Source organism: Lissotriton vulgaris, chromosome 5 (assembly GCF_964263255.1).
Source record: "Lissotriton vulgaris chromosome 5, aLisVul1.2, whole genome shotgun sequence".
Taxonomy (NCBI): domain Eukaryota; kingdom Metazoa; phylum Chordata; class Amphibia; order Caudata; family Salamandridae; genus Lissotriton; species Lissotriton vulgaris.
In genome coordinates, this window is record NC_141693.1 from 1,671,874,811 (window position 1) to 1,671,895,098 (window position 20,288).

Consider the following 20,288-nt stretch of genomic DNA (forward strand, 5'->3'; position numbering starts at 1 on the left):
TCTGGAACTGTCCGTGGTACCGCATCAAAGGCTGCGCCTCACACCCAGGCTTTTGACGAAGAGCCATGGCGACATTCAGCATCCAGATCAGCAACAGCTCAACCTGGCGATCTGGTTCCTGAAGTCTTAGAGTTTGGCTACCTCAACTTACCTTCTGATTGTATGGACATCATCCGGGAGGCAAGGAAGCCCACCACAAGAGCATGCTATGTGGCGAAATGGAAGCGGTTTGTCATTTATTGTGCAGACCGCAACATTAACCTGCTGGATGCATCTATTCAAAACATCATTTGTTATCTCTTACATCTGTACAAATGTAATCTGGCCTATGCTTCCATTCGTATACATTTATCCGCAATGGCTGCTTATCTCCAGAGCACCTCTCAAAGGCAAGCCCGTCTGCGCCCGTCCGCGCCCTGGAGCGTCCAGCAGCCACAATCCCTGCCCCAATTGAGCCAAGTCCCCATATACAGGTCGCCTATTCTTCTGAGGAGTTACACCGGCTAAACAGTCACTCCTCTATCTGTTTTCCCCAAGACCCCTCCGCCAACAACTTAACCAATTGCCCTCAATGCAACTTCTCTTTCAATCTAGATACCCTGTCCATAACCCCTTCGATCTTATCCTACAAGTTCTGGAGTATAAACTGTCGATCTCTTTCAAAAAACAAAGATCACATCTTTGATCTTCTTGCCTCTTCTCAACCAGACGCGCTGTTCCTGACTGAAACCTGGCTTCATGCCAGCTCGGGCCCAGAGGTGGCCTGTGCTCTTCCCCCAGGCTACGTCATAGTCAGACAGGACAGAGTCAATGGGAAAGGCGGAGGGATAGCGATTATCTTTAAGTCCATCTACGCCTGCCAATTAGAAACTCTTCCTTTCCCTGACTGTGAAGCTGCTTCATTCAAACTCTGTATCTCCTCAACTCACTTTATCGGGAATTCTCATCTATCAATCACAGACATTTAGAGAGCGTACTACTTACCCGGAGGGTCTCAAATCTACCCGGTGGCTTACATCCTTCGCTGAATTAATAGCCCCGCTTGCATTAAACTCAGCAAACTTCACTATTCTGGGGGACCTAAACCTTCATTTAGAAGATACTTCCAATAGCCTCAGCAGTACTTTTTTATCTGATTGTGAGGCCATTAACCTGATAATTAGGAATCAGGGCCCAACCCATCAAGCTGGCCATTTACTCGACCCAATTATCTCCAACATACCGCTCGACTGTAGCGCCCCCGCCCTTCCCCTCCACTGGTCAGACCATTTTGCCATCTTTTTTAGCCTGTCAGTAGAGAGCATTTTTAATATGCACCCACCTGCCACCACAAGCAAATATAGAGCCTAGTCTAAATTAAATATTCAGGCACTCAATGCCACGCGACTAGCTAGCCGCTCTCACCTCCACAAACCTGTATTTCTCTAAATCATGAAGTCCACCTTTGGCTATCCACCAACATCAACCGGCATCTGCCACTCCGCTCCAAACGCCCCATTGCTCAACTTCCTCCAGCGCCCTGGTTTACAAACGACCTGAAAATCATGAAATCGAAATGTAAACAACTAGAAAGATCTTGGAGAAGGACATATTCCTCAAACGATAAACAAACCTATCGTTCTGCTCTTAGGCAATACCACCTAGCCTGCAGAAAGACGAAAGCCTCTTTTGTTTTGGAGTCCATAAACAGCGCCTCCAACCGGCCGAAAGTTCTATTCTCCACGGTGAAAAAGCTAGCTGGTTCAAATACTTCTCCCACTCCTCCGCCTCTGGGAGAGATCCAATGCAACGACATCGCAGACTTTTTCATTTCCAAAGTAGACAAGATCTACAATTCATTCTCTACTGCTCTTTGCAACTCATCCCCTGATCCGTCCACACTGGACACGCCCGATTTCCCCCCCCCCCCCCCCCCCCCCCCTGTTCCTAGTTATTCAAGATCTCCTAACTCTTCTCTACGAGAATCCATTGTCCCGGAGGAATGGAAAAGAGCAATGGTGATTCCTCTCTTAAAAAAACCTGGCGCTGACCCTGAGATTTATTCAAACTACCGCCCCATTTCCCTGCTGCCCATGTTCTCAAAAATTTTGGAAAGACATGTCAATACCCACCTTACCTCCCATATAGAGGCTACAGGCTTCCTACATCCTTTCCAATCAGGGTTTCGTACTCACTTCTCTACAGAGACCACTCTTTTAGGAGTCACTGAGAACTTACGTCTCCGCCTCGATCAGGGCGAAACCTCGGCGCTTATTCTTTTAGATTTAAGCGGCGCATTCGATACGGTTTCGCACCCTGTCCTTTGAAGGCACTGGAGGCGGCTGGAGTCACCAGACCGGCTCTGGCCTGGCTCTCCTCCTACCTCAGTGATCATTCTTTCCAAGTTTTCTCTTCCAATTCCGCTTCTTCTGTGCGTTCGTCTGCACATGGGGTGCCCCAGGGGTTTTCACTTAGCCCAATGCTATTTAACATCTACGTGAGACCCCTGGCCACCATCGTAGAAGACTCCGCGTATCCATAAAGGGTAAGGCCAGACGATACCCAAATAATTTTTTCTCTTTCCTCTGCCAAAACTTGCGCTCCATCTGCTCTCAAACTAGGATTTAGTAGAGTTGCTGAATGGATGAGGGCTAATCTCCTGAAATTAAAGGGAGACAAGACGGAGGTAGTCATCCTAGGTAAACAGAAACATCTCTGGGGCCCCCAACATTGGCCATCGGAAATGGGGCCTTTACCCCTGCCTGTCACACAGGTACGTAACCTTGGCTTTATCCTAGATGACTCACTAACCATGCGACACCAGGTTGTCAAGGTGGCAGCCATCTTTTTTTCCTTTCTTGGGTGGCTCCGCAAAATCCTTTGGATGCTTCCGGACTCGACAAGGCGTACGGTAGTCCAGGCATTAGTCATCGCCCGCCTGGACTACGGCAACGTACTTTACCTCGGAGCCACCGCGGAAACACGGAGGAAACTCCAGTTGGTCCAAATCTCTGCTGCCCGCCTACTCTGCAAAGTTCCTTGGAGATCTTCCATCTCCCCCTATCTCAAAGACCTTCATTGGCTTCGCATTGAAAGCAGAATTAAATTCAAGGCCCTCCGCTTTATGCACAAGATCAAGCAGGGGCTTGCCCCTGCCTATCTCCAGTCTATTGTTCAACCTTACACTCCCTCCCGTCTTCTTAGATCCTCTTCTCAAGGGAACTTTCTAACCCCTAGCTTCAAATTGGCAAGAATTGGCGGACGATCTTTCGCCTGCCTTGCCCCTAAGCTATGGAATGCTCTTCCGGCTCCACTGAAATCTGAACCTTCCCTGATCAAATTTCGAAAAAAACTCAAAACTTTGCTTTTCCCTCAGTGATAATCCCTCTAACCTCATGACCTGCCCTCAGTCTTGCGCCGGGAGACCCCATGTGGGTAGCTGCGTGCACTACAAATTTAAAATACAATACAATACTTTTCAAGGTGCCTGCCATTAAAGCTTTTCTGGAAGGACTCAAACGAGTCATTCCTCCGCGGACGCCACCAGCTCCAGAGTGGAACCTCAATGTGGTCCTCACCAGGCTGATGGGTCCCCCTTTTGAGCCACTGCATTCCTGCGAAATTCAGTTCTTGACATGGCAAGTGGCTTTTCTTATAGCGATTACGTCGCTACGACTAGTTAGTTAACTCCAGGCAGTAACTATCCAAGAGCCATTTATTCAGATTCATTCTAACAGGGTGGTGCTTCGCACTAACCCTAAATTCCTTCCTAAGGTAGTGTCTCAGTTCCATATCAACCAGACTAAAGAACTACCTGTTTTCCTCCAAAATCCAGAGTCACTTGCGGAGAGAATGCTCCACTCACTTGACGTCAAAAGGGCCCTAATGTACTACATTGATAGGACCAAAGATTTTAGGAACTAAACAACTATTTGTTGCCTTTGCGCCGCAACACAAAGGTAACCCCATTTCCAAGGCTGGTATAGCCAGGTGGATTGTTAAATGTATCCAGATCTGCTATCAGCTGTAGGGCAGGCTGTTCTAAAAACACTTTTCCAAACTGCTGCAGCTGGCACGGGCGGCCGCTGTTAATGGAGGGACTGCTATGTATTCTGTGCACAGATATGAATTCAGCAGCCCACATGCCTCGAACCGAATATGCTACTTACCAGTATGCATCTGTTCTTGGCATGTAGGGCTGCTGACATTCATATCGCCCGCCCTCCTCCCCGGCGCCTGTAGCGGCTGCAGCATTCACACATACTTCTAGCATGGTCATCATTCACTTAGTTTCACTCCATCTTGGCCACAATGGCTAAAAACAATCTGAGGATGGAGTCGAAGCCCATGCGCACTGTAGTCCAGGGGAGGAGCCACCTATCTCGTGATACTTCGAAGACTCTTCCAGGACAACAATGTGCGATCATCCGGACCAAACACTAGGCGGCGATCTATGCACAGATATGAATGTCTGCAGCCCTACATGCCAAGAACAGATGCATACTGGTAAGTAGCATATTCGTTACGTTTTTGGCAAACAGTCCCTAGAATGTAATTCGAATTTGTACTCTTGAACCTTTTCATTTACTTCCCTCCTGTTGGTGTCCAGTTATGGACAATGAACATTTCCATATTCAGGGGCACAGAAATTACACATTTGTAGTAGCAATAATGTCCATTGGGCTCTTTGCAACCCAATAATAAGAGACCCCGATGGCAGTTTTATCTCTGAAGAGTTTGTTAAATATGTGATGGGAGGGCTCAGGTGTTTCATACTATGAGGCACAGCAATGTGTTTGATTGTGAATGGAGTCCAAGTGCAGTGGAATTTTACTTTCCTGCTGCTGTTTCTAGGTGTTATAGCTCTGTTGTGTTAGTGCATTTTTTGCTAGTAACTCTTTTCCCCTTTATTTTCTTTCACAGATATCCCATCAAGTTTGCATTTTCAAGGATCTCTTAAATCACAGTGGCAGAACCGGCCATTTGAGAAGCTCAAATCTCCCAAAAAACCTTCACAGAAACATAAAGCACCAACACCACCATGCAATCTGCCAGATCCCAACCGCAAAGACCGTCACAAACTGGTCAACTCATTCCTCACATCAGCCAGTAAGTTTACTTTTTTTTTTTTTTTTACTTTAAGTGGGTGTTGCATAAAGTATACAGATTTGAGTGCATTTTTATATCGAATAAAGGACAATTTGGTGAAGTGTAGTTATTTTGCTGTAGATGATGGATTCCATATAAACTTTATGTTCGAGGCATATGGGCTGCACACACACTATAGCATTAGATCACCATCTGGTGGTGGGCCCGGATAATTACACTTTGTTGTCTTGGAACAGTCTTTGTCTATTGTGTGACTCCTCCCTTAGATCGTAGTGCGCATGGGCATCGACTCCATGCTCAGATAGTTTTTTTCCGCCATCGGGCTCGGATATGTTCGTCGTTCGGTCCCGTTACCGATCTCTTTTCGAACCCATAAATCAATCTACATCATCGACATAGTCTTCAACACTGTTTCCAGTTACCCGCGTCATACAGAGGATACACTTCTCGATTCCAGCGTTCGTCGGGGCCGTCGGGCCCAACTGCGCCATTGGGCCTTTGGCTCATGGAAAGAACACCCTTCAAGAAGTGCCCTCAGTGTGGACACAAACTTCCCCACACTGACCTTCATGAAGTTTGCAGCCTGTGCTTGTCTCCAGGGCACGAGAGCCGAGACTGTGAGTCCTGCGCTTCATTCCGGTCCAAGAAAACCATCAGGGACAGTCCAGCCGAAAAACAGCAAGAAGACTTCTCTTCCGAAGCAGAGGATTCAGCTTCCGGAGACATGAATCGATCCGAAGGTGACTATCTTCTTCCTGCTGGTCAACAGGTCGTTAGTAAGAACGTCGATCCTGTTCATAAACACCTCCCTCCCCTCCCCCCCTCAATATCTGGTCAGGCTTCGGTTCCACCTTCACCTTCGGGTCCAGGTGCACACCTACCAAAACTTTCTGACGCCACGCCTTCAGGTTCAGCAGTGAAGAGTATTAAAAAGCCTCCAGTTGACTCGGGCTCGAGTCAGTCCATCGGTCCCGAAAAGCAGAAGGTACTAAAGCCAAAGTCAACACCGACACCGAAACATCCATTGGTACTGAAGGTAGGCAAGCCGAAACCAAGTTCGGCGCCGATAGAAGTTCCCAGAGTTACTGAGTTTCGGCTCCAAAATCAGATGAATCGAGACAAACGGGAACAAAGGCTTCGGATCCGAAAAGTACAGATCCAAAGAAAAGACCAGGAAAGCCTTCGGAACTGAAAAGCAGACCCATTACAAAGACAATAGAGACTGTCAAGTCTTAGACTATCGGCCTCAAAACAGATAAGTCAGCGCCGAGAAAGGATTTACCAGTAGAAGAGCTTTTCCAGTCTGACGTAAGGCAAAAAACTCTTAAAATTCATCCAAAGACTGGACATATATACACAGTGCCTGAAAAGCGGAAGATGGACTATCCCAAACCTCTTAAAAAGAATGTTCAGACTTCCTCTATAAGAATTCCTTCTCCAGTAGTAGAAATGACAGTAGACATCTCCCCTGTACATTCTCCAGCCAGTACACATAGTTTCACAACATGAAGACTATGGGGATACTTACTCACAGGAGGTAGAAAGTGAACATCAAATGGATGATATTAACGATCCAGATGATATGGCAGGGACATCAGGTGACCCATGGGAAGACTATAATGCACCAGATCTACTACAAGACGAAACATAAATGTCTAGGTCATCTCCCCCTGATGACACCATTGGGTTCACACAGCTCATTCACAGAGCAGCCACTTTTCATGGAGTGGACTTGCATATAGATCTAATAGAAGAAGACTTTCTAATGGACACCGTTATCTTCACATAAAACCACTACCACTTCGCCAATACTTAACGGAGTGGTAAGACATGCATCAGAAATATTTAAAGATCCTGTTTGAGCCAGAGTAATTAAATTAGGCTAGAGAAAACGTATAAGGCAGCTCCAACTGACTCAGCATATATTAAAGGTCTTTTGCCATTAGACTCAATGGTAGTATCAAATGCGAGAAAGAGAGCTAACTCGCAGACAACAGGGGATGCTCCACCCCCGAAAAACAGTCTAACCTTCTGGATGCTTCAGGAAAATGCACAATTTCACAAGCTGCCAACATATGGAGGATTGCTAACACAAGCTCTGTTAGCAAGATATGACAGAGCTCATTATGATGAGTTGGAGTCACTCATGCAACACTTGCCAGAACAATATAAAACTAGGGCTTCTGACCTAATACAGGAAGGCAAGATTATAACGAATACCTCCATAAGATGCGCACTAAACACTGCAGACACAGCATCTAGATCAATAAATACAGGTGTACTAATGCGCAGACATGCATGGTTAAGCATCTCTGGTTTTAAACCAGAAGTACAAGCCAGTATATTAAACCAACCGTTTGACCAACAGCATCTTTTCGGCCCAGCAGTGAACACTGCACTAGAAAAGATACGGATACGGCAAAATCAATGGGAGCCTTACAAACGCAAACCCATAGACCTTCCTTTCGTCGCTTCTCATATAGGGGCGCCTCTAAAAGTTTACAAACTGATAACCCCTCCTCTTCTTACAAAGCGCCAAACCAAATCTCTCCCAATAAAGGATATTCTAGAGGAGGGTATAGTGGAAACAACAATAAGGGCAGAGGTAGAGGCAACAACAATCGTAACAACTCTACCCCCAATAAGTAACTTCCCTCCCATCCCCCAGACCATTCCACTCCTGTCAGGGGGAGATAACAACAGTTCCTGCCTGTCTGGAACTCCATCACCACAGACGGGTGGGTGAGAAAAATAATTCAGTCAGGTTATTGCCTGGAGCTCACTTCCACTCCTCCAACAATACCACCCAGCGTCATGTCACAGGAACACCTCATACTATGACGAGAGGAGGTGGAATCTCTACTGCAAAAGAATGCAATAGAACCAGTCCCAAAATAGCATCAAAACACAGGGGTCTACTCTCTTTATTTACTCATCCCCAAAAAGGATGGGTCTCTCAGACCTATTCTAGACCCAAGACCCCTAAACCTGTATATACAATCAGACTACTTTCATATGGTCACACTACAACAGGTTCTACCGTTGCTAAACAAAGGACTCGCCACACTAGATCTCAAGGATGCCTACTTCCACATTCCCATTCACCAATCTCACAGAAAGTACTTACGGTTTGTACTAGAAGGCAAACCCTACCAATTCAAAGTACTCCCCTTCGGAGTAACTACAGCACCTCGAGTGTTCACAAAGTGTCTAGCAGTGGTAGCTGCTCACTTAAGAAGGGACAACATCCATGTCTTCCCATATCTGGACGACTGGTTAATAAGATCAACATCATACAACCAATTTGTGAGACACACGCATCATACGATCTGTCTTCTGCATAAATTAAGGTTTACAGTAAATCAAAAGTGACATCTCCAACCGTCCCTCTCTCAACAGTATCTAGGTGCCACAATAGATACTTCCAAAGCAATAGCATATCCCAATTCAACAAGAATTCAAAATATGCACATCTCAACAAGAAATTCCAGCCACAACACTCACTACAAACTAGAGTGTTCATGCAACTAATAGAAATGATGGCATCTTGCATTTTCATAGTACCATACGCAAGACTTCTAATGCGCCCCATACAAGAATGCTTGGCAAAGCAATGGAATGCGGCTCAACAAAAAATAGATCTGGTGTTGGTAGACGACCGGACATTTCGCTCTCTGCAATGGTGGAACACCAAAAGCCTTTCCAAGGGCCTGCCGTTTATAGAGCCTGTTCCACAAATAATACTAACTACAGACGCATCTCTCACAGGATGGGGAGCGCATTTACAGAAACACACCGTACAAGGTATGTGGACAATGAAACAAAAACTACTCCACATAAATCATCTGGAGTTACTAGCGAATTTTCTAGCTCTAAAATAGTTTCAACATTACCTGTCAAACAAGGCTGTACTAGTCCGGACGGACAATATGACAGCAATGTACTACATTCAAAAGCAAGGAGGAACACACTCCCTACAGCTCTCCCAGCTGGCGCCTAGTATATGGAGATGGGCTATTCCTCAAAACATTTTCCTGCTAGCAGAACATCTACCAGGAGTTCAAAATCAAGTGGCAGATCTGTTAAGTCGTCAGAGACAACAGATACATGAATGGGAACTTCATCCTCCAGTTCTTCTGCCATTTTTTCAAATGTGGGGTTAACCAGACCTAGATCGGTTTGTCACACATCAAAACTCCAAATGCCCAAGCTTTGCCGCCAGATACCCACACCCATTATCCAAAGGCAATGCCAAAATCGATCGCTCCTTCAACCAGAGTCCTGCAATCATCCACTTCCCCTCAGTAACCCCATCTTTCCGCTGGTCTTCCTTCCAGCCGGTCAAGGTTGAAATGATAAGCAATCTGATCGACGCAGCAAAACACTCTTCTCACTCCCTCGATCAACTTCCCTCGAGACTGACCAAGGATCTGAAGCTCACCCTAGCCCCAATCTGGGGCAAGATCATCAATAGCTCCTTAAGCGAAGGCCACATCCCGGACTGCCTTAAACTAGGACCAGTCACACCTCTGCTCAAAAAACCTGGCCTTGATCTCTTATAGACATGAACAACTTTAGACCGGTCTCGAATCTTCCGTTCCTAGCCAACATTTTGGAAAGATGTTTGCTCTCACAATTAAACCAACATTTAGAGATTTCTAACCTACACGATCCACTCCAATCAGGGTTCAGAAAGGGCTGCAGTACGGAAACCGCTATCCTAAATGTCCTTGATGATTTGCACATCTCACTCGACTCCAACAAATGTAGCCTTCTCATTCTCCTTGACCTCTCTGCTGCGTTCGACACAGTTGATCACACCCTCCTACTTAATGTCCTTCGAGAAAGAGCGGGCATGGAAAACAGTCCTAAAATGGTTCTCCTCCTTTCTCAACAACCGTTCTCAAAGAGTAAAGATCAACAGCTTCGAGCCAGACCCCCTCCCCATCAACAGAGGAGTTTTTCAAGGATCAGCACTCTCCCCGCAACTCTTCAACATCTACATGGAACCCCTCACCTCACTCCTAAGGAACTCCAACATCCCCTTCCACCTTTACGCGGACGACACTCAACTCTACTTGGAAACCTCTTCGATCGCTGACATTCACAGACTTAATGCTACACTCATGGAGGTTCAACTCTGGCTCTCAGCCAACCACCTCAAACTGAACGAAGAGAAAACGGAAGTTCTCCCAATCTCGAACAAAGATGAAAACCCACAAATAGTGGAATGGCTCAAAGCCTTAAATGCCCTCAATGTCTCTCTTACTCCAACGGACTCGGCAAAATCCCTAGGAATCACTCTCGACCCCAAACGGGACATGAAGAAGCACATCTCTAAAACCGCCAAAAGCGTGTTCATGAACCTGAAACTTCTCTACAAAATTAAACCCTTCCTCCCCCCCCAAAGATCTGAAATATGCCACCCAGGCACTTGTGCTCTCCAGAATTGATTATGGCATTGCTGTACTGACTGGAACAGCCAAGTCACACCTGGGACCCCTCAACTCCACCCTCAACGCAGCCGCAAGAATGATCACAGCCTCAAAACTCAAAAGGGCTGGTCAATCCAGGAACCTCAGAAGCTCTGAAACACTCCTACTCATCCCGCTGAAATCACAGAAACGCAAGACCTCAAATAAATCCTTTGCGGGGAACGCGCCCAGGATCTGGAACTCCATCCCCCCACATATGCGAACGACCGCCTCCTTCCCACTATTCAAAGCTCTACTCAAAGCCCTCTTCCTTGAACGCTCTGGTGCTTAGCGAGATCCCCATCGCCCAACAGCAGAAATCAGATATCCTTTTGCGGAACTCAGAACTAACTGATTCGCCCCTGAACTCCGTCTCTTATTGCGCTCTAGCTGTTGGTGTACAGTCTCTATTCTCCGCCTATCATGTCCGATTCTTGTTTTCTATACTTATTGTCTCTGTTGCATTTCTCTATTTGCTGTGAATCGCTCTGATACCCCCCGGGTCCAGCTAGCGCTATACAAAACTTCAATAAATAAATAAAAAAATGCGGTATGGATGAACTGGTGGAACAAATTTGCGTACGCTTTTCCACCTCTCCCACTAATTCCATTAGTGACAATCAAGCTGCAGCAACATTCTCACATTGATTCTCATAGCACCAACGTGGGCAAGGCAACTGTGGTACACCACACTGCTAGATCTCTCAGTAGTACCACTTCCCAAATTAAAAATCTCACCACATTTATTAGCACAGAACCATGGAGAAATAATGCATCCAGACCCAATGCAGCTCAATCTAGCGATCTGGCTCCTGAGGTCTTAGAATTAGGATATTTAAATGTTCGGGGCATGTGGGCTGCTGAATTCATATCTGTGCATAGATCGCCGCCTAGTGTTGGGTCCGGATGATTGCACATTGTTGTCCTGGAAGAGTCTTCGAAGTATCATGAGATAGGTATCTCCTCCCCTGGACTAGAGTGCGCATGGGCATCCTCTCCATCCATTGGTTTTTTCCGCCATTGGGTTCGGATGTACTTTCGTAACTGAGTTCGTAATCGATAAAAAGTTTCTAAAGGCCTTCGGGTCGTCGGTATTGTTATTCGATCGGTGCCGACAACTGTATTCCTGTTGGTTTCTACTCAGGACGTCTAATTGGGCTGCGGGCCTTTTCGACACCAAGGGACCGATCGTCGATGGAACAAAGTCCATTCAAAAGATGCCCCAACTGTAACTCTAAATACCCACACATAGATAAACACCCGGTGTGTAACAAGTGTTTATCTCCAGAACACAATGAAGCCGACTGCTTAGCTTGTGCTCCATTTCGAGCAAAAAAGACACTTCGGGTTCGACAAGCAGCGAGGCAGACAATGCAGAAGTCAGCGCCTGAGCCGGAAAATATCTTTGAAGATGACGAAGAGGTCGTCGGAGCTGAAGACTCAGATCAGCAGTCGGAGCAGGGGTCAGAACATGACTCCAACTACTACATCGACGACGAAGAAGACATCGTCGAGGTAGGGGACGACGATCCAGGCATCTGAGCCGTCTAGGACGACTCCGGCGAGGACACTGGGCCAACCGTGAGTACGGAGCCCAATATATTTACTGATACGCTTCCAGAGGCTCAGGTCGAGGCATCGCCGGAAGGCCTTAGCCAAGATCATAACATAGATTCTATAGCCCCGCAATTAAGCCCGGCTAAGAATATAAGACGAGAGCCATCGGTGCAACATTATCAAGTGTTCAAGATGGCCACTGGAGCAGGAGCCTGCTAAGAGCTCCTGGTGCTTTAGATCCCTCTAGAGGGTTTTATCCCTGTCAGCGCCCTCTGCTCCGCGGAACCGAATTCGTAAGAGTAACAGGAGTAACCAGAATCTTTTATTTCCTCATACCTGTCCGGTTGAAGGCTGGAGCCACCCGTCGCAGCCTGGGTCAGCTGGAGACATCACCTCTCTCAACGGACGTCTGCTGATCACGGGAATCGGATGCCCGAGCCTGCGGAGAGTCGGCACTCTGATGCGTCGCTTTGAGGCTCCCCCAGCACGATTGCAACCACGCAAAGGGCTCTTGCCATCGTCAAGTCCCGTGCCCACGGTGGGTTGTGGAGTGACCTGAAGCTGACCCCCTCCCCCACCCCTGCATCGGAGCAGTGGATCTACCGATGGGCTCCAGCGCTGGTCGAGCCTCTGGAGGATCGCCGCTCAGAAGCCCTGGAGTTTGCAGTTGGTGACCAGCGCCGGCTACTTGGCAAACAAAGAAGAATAACATCAAACCCGGCGTGCGTTCCACCGAATCGCGCAATTTCAAAAATGGCCGCTGCAGTGGAACGCATAACTGAAGCCGGGAAACCACCATCTCTGATGACCCCGCGAGGAGTTTGGACTAGCGCCGTGTACGCTCGGCTGCACAGGAGAGTGGCCCCCTCCCACCCGCTCCAAGGCGCAGGCCGCTGGTAGCTGTGCCTGGACTGGCCGGGGGACGTCGGCGGACACCCCCTCCCGCCCGCACCACAGCACAGGAGGTTGGATGCGGAACCAGGAAGGACGCCGGTTGAGTGGAGTCGGCTCCCGGAAGCACCGGGAAACGGATGGAAAGGTGTAGAGGCGCTTGGGAACTGCTGAACTGGGCTCTGGGACCAACGTGAGCTGGAGGGCCGACATGAGCCGCCCCCATCCGGGAGTGGATATGTGTCATTGAGCCCCCCACCTCCCAGGGAAATACAGGTTTGGAACATTGAGGCAAACGCATAACTACAGTCAGATCTATCTGCGTCACACCTGGATCAAAGCATTACAACAAATTCTGCTGGCAAGATCAACACGCTTAGGGAGGCATAAGGTATTTATTTCACCCCACCCGCCTGCTCACATTTTTTAGACTACCTCCTTTGTACAAAATGGCTGGGGCCATAAAACTGCTCACATTCGTAAACTACCTCCTTGAGCAACATGGGGCCATAAAACTGTAGAAATAAATCCTCGCTGGTACCTTTGATGTCCACGACGCTCCACAGCTCTAACTCCCCCACTTTTCCCCACCAGCAAGCTATGAGCAGTGCCTGCTTGAATAGAAAGTGAAATGGTCCTGCTCTGAGCCCAAAGTAACAACAACAGACAAAGGACCAATATTTCTATTTCTATCTCCCCTATCGGTTTGGCCATCTTAGTTTGTCTATCTTGGGGAGACCATCATGGACTAGTCATTTCTACCATCGACCTAAGGCCTCTTAGACTCTCAGACTACTTTTTATCGGCTGCACAATTTACACAGCTGGGCGTTTTTCACATCGGATTTAGATAGTCTGCTTTTTCACAGTGATATGTATTATTATATTCCTGATTGTATCCAGCACATTTCACTTTTTCTGCACCGATTGCTACCCATATATTATTGCCTCTTTCAGTAGCATTATATTCTATATTCCTAACTGTATCTTGCACGTCCCACTTTATCGTCACCGGTAATGCACCGTTTGCTACCTCATATATTTCTTTTGCTGCTCGCTAATGCCACTTGTTGTGTCATTTAATCTGTGTCATTTAATCTGTGTGTGCAATTGTATTCGGTCACTGACTCCTGTACCTTACATATTTTTGACTACTCACTATTGGCACCTTCGATTTAGATATTTTTTATGGTCTGCAGTTATTTTATTCAAGTATTTTTCTCAGTTCTATATTTCATATTTCATACCTCATATATTTTTCGTTGCTGCTCACTAATGTCACTTGTGGGTTCATATAAGTTGTGTGTGCAATGGTATTCTGTCACGGACTCCTGTACCTTACATATTTTTGACTACTCACTATTGTCACCTTCGATTAGATATTATTATGGTTTGCACAGTGTTTTATTCCAGTATTTTGTCAGTATTATATTGCTACTTGTTCTGCACTTGTTTATAACCTACATCGAATTCACTCCTATTCCTAAAATGTACTGTCGAATTTCTCACATAGACTTGTCACTGATGTAACCTGCACTTACATTGTCCCTTCCCGTATACACTGATTACTACCGCATATGTGTTAACTGCTCGCATTATTCTGCTCCCTTATATCCTTATTGCGCACCCTACACTTGTGCAACTCGCACCCATCTCAAGTGTTAATCTTGTATGCACCGATTACTACCTCAAATACCTTGGCAGCTCACTAGTATCAGTTAATCTTGTATGCACCGATTACTACCTCAAATACCTTGGCAGCTCACCAGTGTCACTTCCCATTCTCACTATTATTGTCTGCATCTGTACTCTGCGTATAGCATTACTGTGCACTCACTAGTGTCACTTTAGGCCCACGCAACTGTTTAGGACAGTGCACCCTCCCTCCTACACCCTCCCTCCTACACCTACCTAGACTGTCCTCCCATCATGGAACACGTTGGCAAACACACATATAGAATCAACTACCCACCCTCACTCACTAAAAAAGCCGCTAAACGCTTTAAACACAACTTCCTGAGGTCCCACCCTGAAACTCCTTGTGCAGACACCTACTTCTCACCAGTCAATGGTTCACTGAACATTGATATTATCTTCCACACCACACGCAGAGCCCAATGGAGAAACACGTTCCGCACCTTACTCACCGTCTCCACCTCCAGGAATTTCGCGCATGGCCTAAAACTCTCCATCACTCCATCCCAACTCTTCCCGGGCAGAACAGCCATTACTATATACAATAACGGGATTATCCTAATTCAATCCACAGACAAGAACCTGGAACTACTAGACAACCTGTTCCCCACGTTCAAACAGCACCTCGCCAGTCATCGGACCCCCACTCATAGCACCCGCAGGCCTATCACCCCTGAATTCACAGCCCCCAATCACAACCCTTCTAACCTAGCTCAACCCCAAAACGACACGCACCTTCCCTCCACCCCCGGCACCTTAGACATTCACCCACCTAATGTAGCTACCTCGCACTCCACATTTACAGACATAGATCCCTCACCCACACATTCCAGCGGCACCCCCTGCCCCCCTACAACCTCACCTTGTCATTCTCTCATACCACACCCATTCCTGTCACCCCTGACACCACAGCCTCAAACCACATTCATTCTAACCTAGCCCAGCCCCAAAACGACATGCACCTCTCCTTTACTCCCGACACCCTAGTCACTCACCCACCTACCGTAACTACCTCACTCCCGTCGAGCACAGACATAGATCACTCCCCCTCTTACACCAACCACCTCACCCCTTCCCCCCACACACCAGCCCTCATCCCCTTTCCCACCCCTGATACCACAGCTCCCACCCAAAACGACATGCACCACCTCTTTACTCCCGGCACCTTAGTCATTCACCCACCTACCGTAGCTACCCCACATCCCTCAAGCACAGACATAGATCTCTCCCTCTTACAACAACCACCCCACCCCTTCCCCCTACACACCAGCCCTCATCCCCGTTCCTCTCATCCCCGTTCCTCTCACCCCTGATACCACAGCTCCCACCCGCAACCCGCCTAACCTAGATCAACATCAGACCGACACACACAAAGGCAAACCCCACCCTTTATCCCCCCCATTCTCAGCCCTCACTTCCTCCCATTAACTAATCACACAGAACACACCACCTCCATCAACTCAACTCCACCCTCTCAAAAAGGAACCATCTACAATCCCACTACCCCCCCCAGTCTCACCCCCCACTACCCAACCTCCACCCCCTTCACCACTAATAAACGCCCATCCTCCACCCTGCAATCTACGCCTACCACCAATACTCTCATCCACACCACCAACCTCTCCCCTATGTCATCCACGCCCGACCCTCCCATCCCCACCTCCAACACATTCCCCACAGTGGACCACATTACGGCCTCCCTCCTCCAACTCAAAGAAGACATGTACATCATCAAACAACAACTACTCTGTCTATCACACTCCAGTCACCCCTCACCCAACACCCTCCACCAGATCAAACAAGACATTCACATCATCAAACAACTACTCAGCACACACCCCAGACACCACTCACGCGCCTCCACCATCACCTCCCCTCCCTACTGGTCCTCCACCCGGGCGGCGTACTCTCGCACTCGACTTCCCATCGCACTGGACCTCAATCCCTGTTCACAATCGTGAAAACCGCCCCCATCGCTCCTGCAACCCTCTCTCGGACCTAGACACAATCACCCTCCTCCGCTTCTATGACTCAGCTCCCCATAGCAACACACCCGACACTCTCACTGCCATTCCTACGATTCACTCCAATCCCCTTAGACCCCCCACACTGAACAACAGAATCGCTATCCATAGTAACCTAAGTAAAGTCCCCCTCGCTCTAGAACACCCTTCCACCCTCGACACACCCCGTCTCAAATGCACTCTCCTCAACTGCAGATCAGCCGCTAGACACTCCACCGCTATCGCCGATCTCATCCTAAAATTGGATCTTGACTTAATCATCATGACTGAAACATGGCTAACAGAATCTTCTACACCTATAATGGACATTCTGGTTCCCCCCAACTACCACATCATTAGACTTGACAGGTCTGGCAATAAAAAAGGTGGCGGAATCGCATGTATATATAGGAGCAACCTCTCTGTCTTGAAAGTAACTTCCCCTTCCCTACCCTCCCCAACGTCCTGTGAATACATCAGCCTCGATATTATCAGTGAGGGCAAACCGATCTGCACTCTTCACGGCGTTCACCACCCACCCGGTGACAACCTTACCTTCTCCCAACAAATCATGGACATGATCTCAACCAACGCCGGGCGACAACTCACACAAATATACCTTGGTGACTTCAACCTCCACTGGAACGATCATAATGATGCGGTGGTAAAAGGTCTGAAAAATTTCCTTAACGCCCTTGACCTTACTCAAATTTGCAACAGTCCAACACACGAGAAAGGCTCTGTCCTCGACCTTATCTCCAAAGAGGCCTCTATCCAACTCGAATCTATCCAACCCTGTGACTGGTCGGACCATCATATTATCACGTTCTTCATCAATGAAAAAGTTAAATTTAACCCTGTTCAATCCGCCAGGCCCAAAGTCTCGAAAAGAGACATGAAAAAAATAAACTCAAACTCTCTTTCCCCCAACAGCTGCAACTTACTTCCTCCTGCTGGCGTTAAGGACGTCCAATCCTTGACTGATCACTATCTTAACACTATGACCTCAATAATTAATGAAGTCGCACCCTTGCAGCTAAAAAAAGCCACCACAAAAATCTCCAATCCCTGGTACGACGGGAGTCTCAATGACGATAGACGCGCCATGCGAATGGCAGAGCGCACCTGGAGATCAGCTCCCTCTGCACTGAACCTAAAAAACCTGAAGAAAAAGAGAAATGCCTACTTCAGGAAAATAAAACTATCAAAATCAGACTTCTTCAGCCGTCAGCTAGACCAAGCCAAAAATCGTCCGAGAAAGCTGTTTGAGCTTATCCGAACACAATCCAAAGAACAACCCCAACCTCTCAACACTATGTGCGAAGCTCCCTCCTGCGAAGACTTCGCCTCTTTCTTTAACCAAAAAACTGACAACATAAAGAATGATCTCCTCATGGACGCAAGCCTCTATCCCAAACCCCACCGCATAACACCCACTAAACCAAAAAACAATGCCACCTGGTCAACCTTTGTCACCTACACGGAAGAAGAAATTGGCAAACTGCTCAGCACTCTGAAACCATCCAATCACCTCACGGACCCCCTTCCTGCTAACGCTGTCAAAGTCCTTACCCCGTCGCTCCTTCCACTCTGGACCAAAATCATTAACAGCTCACTTCAACAAGGGATCATTCCCGACTCCCTCAAAGTTGGACAAGTCACACCTTTGCTAAAGAAACCTACAGCCGACCCCTCTGACCTAAACAACTACTGCCCCATTACCAACATTCCGACTCTTGCCAAACTGCTGGAAAAATGCGCACAAATACAATTGACTAAACACATTACTCAGTTTGATCTCCTCAACTCTCATCAATCAGGCTTCCGAGCAAATCACAGTACGGAAACTGCTATGACCCACATAATCGACGACGCCCTCCAAATCCTAGATCATAACGATACCTGCCTCCTCATCCTCCTTGATCTCTCCTCCGCATTTGACACCGTCAAACATGAGAACTTACTCGAACTATTAAACACAAGAATGGGCCTATCTGGAACTTTGCTCAAATGGTTCACTTCCTTTCTGCATAACAGGTCGCAGAAATTCAAGAGCAACAACTTGATGTCCGCGCCAAGACCTGTATCGCTAGGCGTACCACAAGGATCCTCCCTATCCCCAACTTTGTTCAACCTAGTTATGGAACCTCTCACCACCTTGCTGCAAGAATCCAATGTACACTTCCACATGTATGCTGATGACACCCAACTTTATCTCAAACTACAATCACCCAAAGACATCACGCTCTTGAACTCAACGATCAGAAGCACCCAATCGTGGTTGGCCGCTAATCATCTCAAACTCAATGCCCTTAAAACAGAGTTCCTTCTGATCTCACCTCCCGCGAAGATCACTACCGCACAAATGTGGCTAAAAGACCTAACGGCACTCAATGTTCAACCCACCATCGTGGACTCAGCGAAATCTTTGGGCATAACACTTGACACCAATCTCAGCATGCAGGAACACATCAACAAAGCAACTAAGGGAACGAACTACCAAATCAACACCCTTAGGAAACTTAAACCTTTCCTTCCAGCCAAAGACTTCCAAACTGCGGTACAATCACTAGTCATACCTCGAATAGAATACGGCAGCACCGCCCTCTGCGGTCTCCCCCTAGCTACTACGGCACCCATAAGAGCCTCTTTAAACGCCGCAGCGAGACTTATCACTGGATCAAAAAAACACACACACATTTCCCCTGACTTCAAATCCCTGAACTGGCTGCCGTTTGAAGCCAGAATACACCTGAAAATCGCTTGTTTGACGCACAAGGCTGTCCACCTGAGCTCACCTAGATACCTCGCTCAGAAGCTGACGATTTCTGGAGGCTCCAGAAACACTAGAGGCACAAACAATCTTTTGCTAAAGCCTAAAAGATTCCGCAAGTAAAAAACCTATAAACGCTCTTTCTCAGGAATGGCTCCCAGGATTTGGAACTCGCTCCCCCCTGAAACCAGGCTCATCACCTCTACCATACTTTTCAAGAAAGAAGTAAAAGCGATCCTCATGGCTAAATACACTTGAACCACTACTGGGGAAAAACTACAAAGACTCGATACTTATCTGTACTACTTGTTCGAACCCTTTGTATTTTTATTTTGACTTTGAAATTGACTTACTTGATTGTTTTATGATATCACTTCAATGTACTTTTAACATGATTGATGTATCTGCGTATACATGCTCCCCTCCTCTGTAAAGCGCTCTGATATCTGCGAAGATCTTGTTCGCGCTATATAAAACTTTCAAAATAAATAAATTACCAAAGCTTGTTAAAATCGAAATAGAAAGTGATAGAACCAAAACAGAAACCGAAACTGATAGACTTTACAGTCTTCGGACCGAGAAGTGTGGATCCATCGGAGCCGACCAAAAAGAAAAAGGTCGTCGAGCTGGCTGGGTCGCATACAAGGGTTGTCGAGCCGAGAGCCAGTACACCCATGTCCACGTTTAAGCTAAAGGCCGTCGAACTGATGAGATCGATGTCGACACCAAGTAACACAAACAAGGGACTCGAACAGAAGACGGTTAACGAAACAGAAAGTCGACAAACCAAGCCGGGTGCACACAAAGA

The 20,288-nt window shown here is 47.3% G+C and overlaps 1 protein-coding gene across 1 annotated transcript in view; it reads left to right on the forward strand.

Annotated features, from left to right (window-relative positions):
• Positions 1–20,288, forward strand: part of KANSL1 (KAT8 regulatory NSL complex subunit 1) — a 430,493-nt gene that overhangs the window by 138,196 nt on the left and 272,009 nt on the right. The window contains exon 7 of the mRNA XM_086919827.1: positions 4,903–5,088. Within this exon, the coding sequence (XP_086775953.1) occupies positions 4,903–5,088 (186 nt within the window). The remainder of the gene's footprint in view (positions 1–4,902; positions 5,089–20,288) is intronic.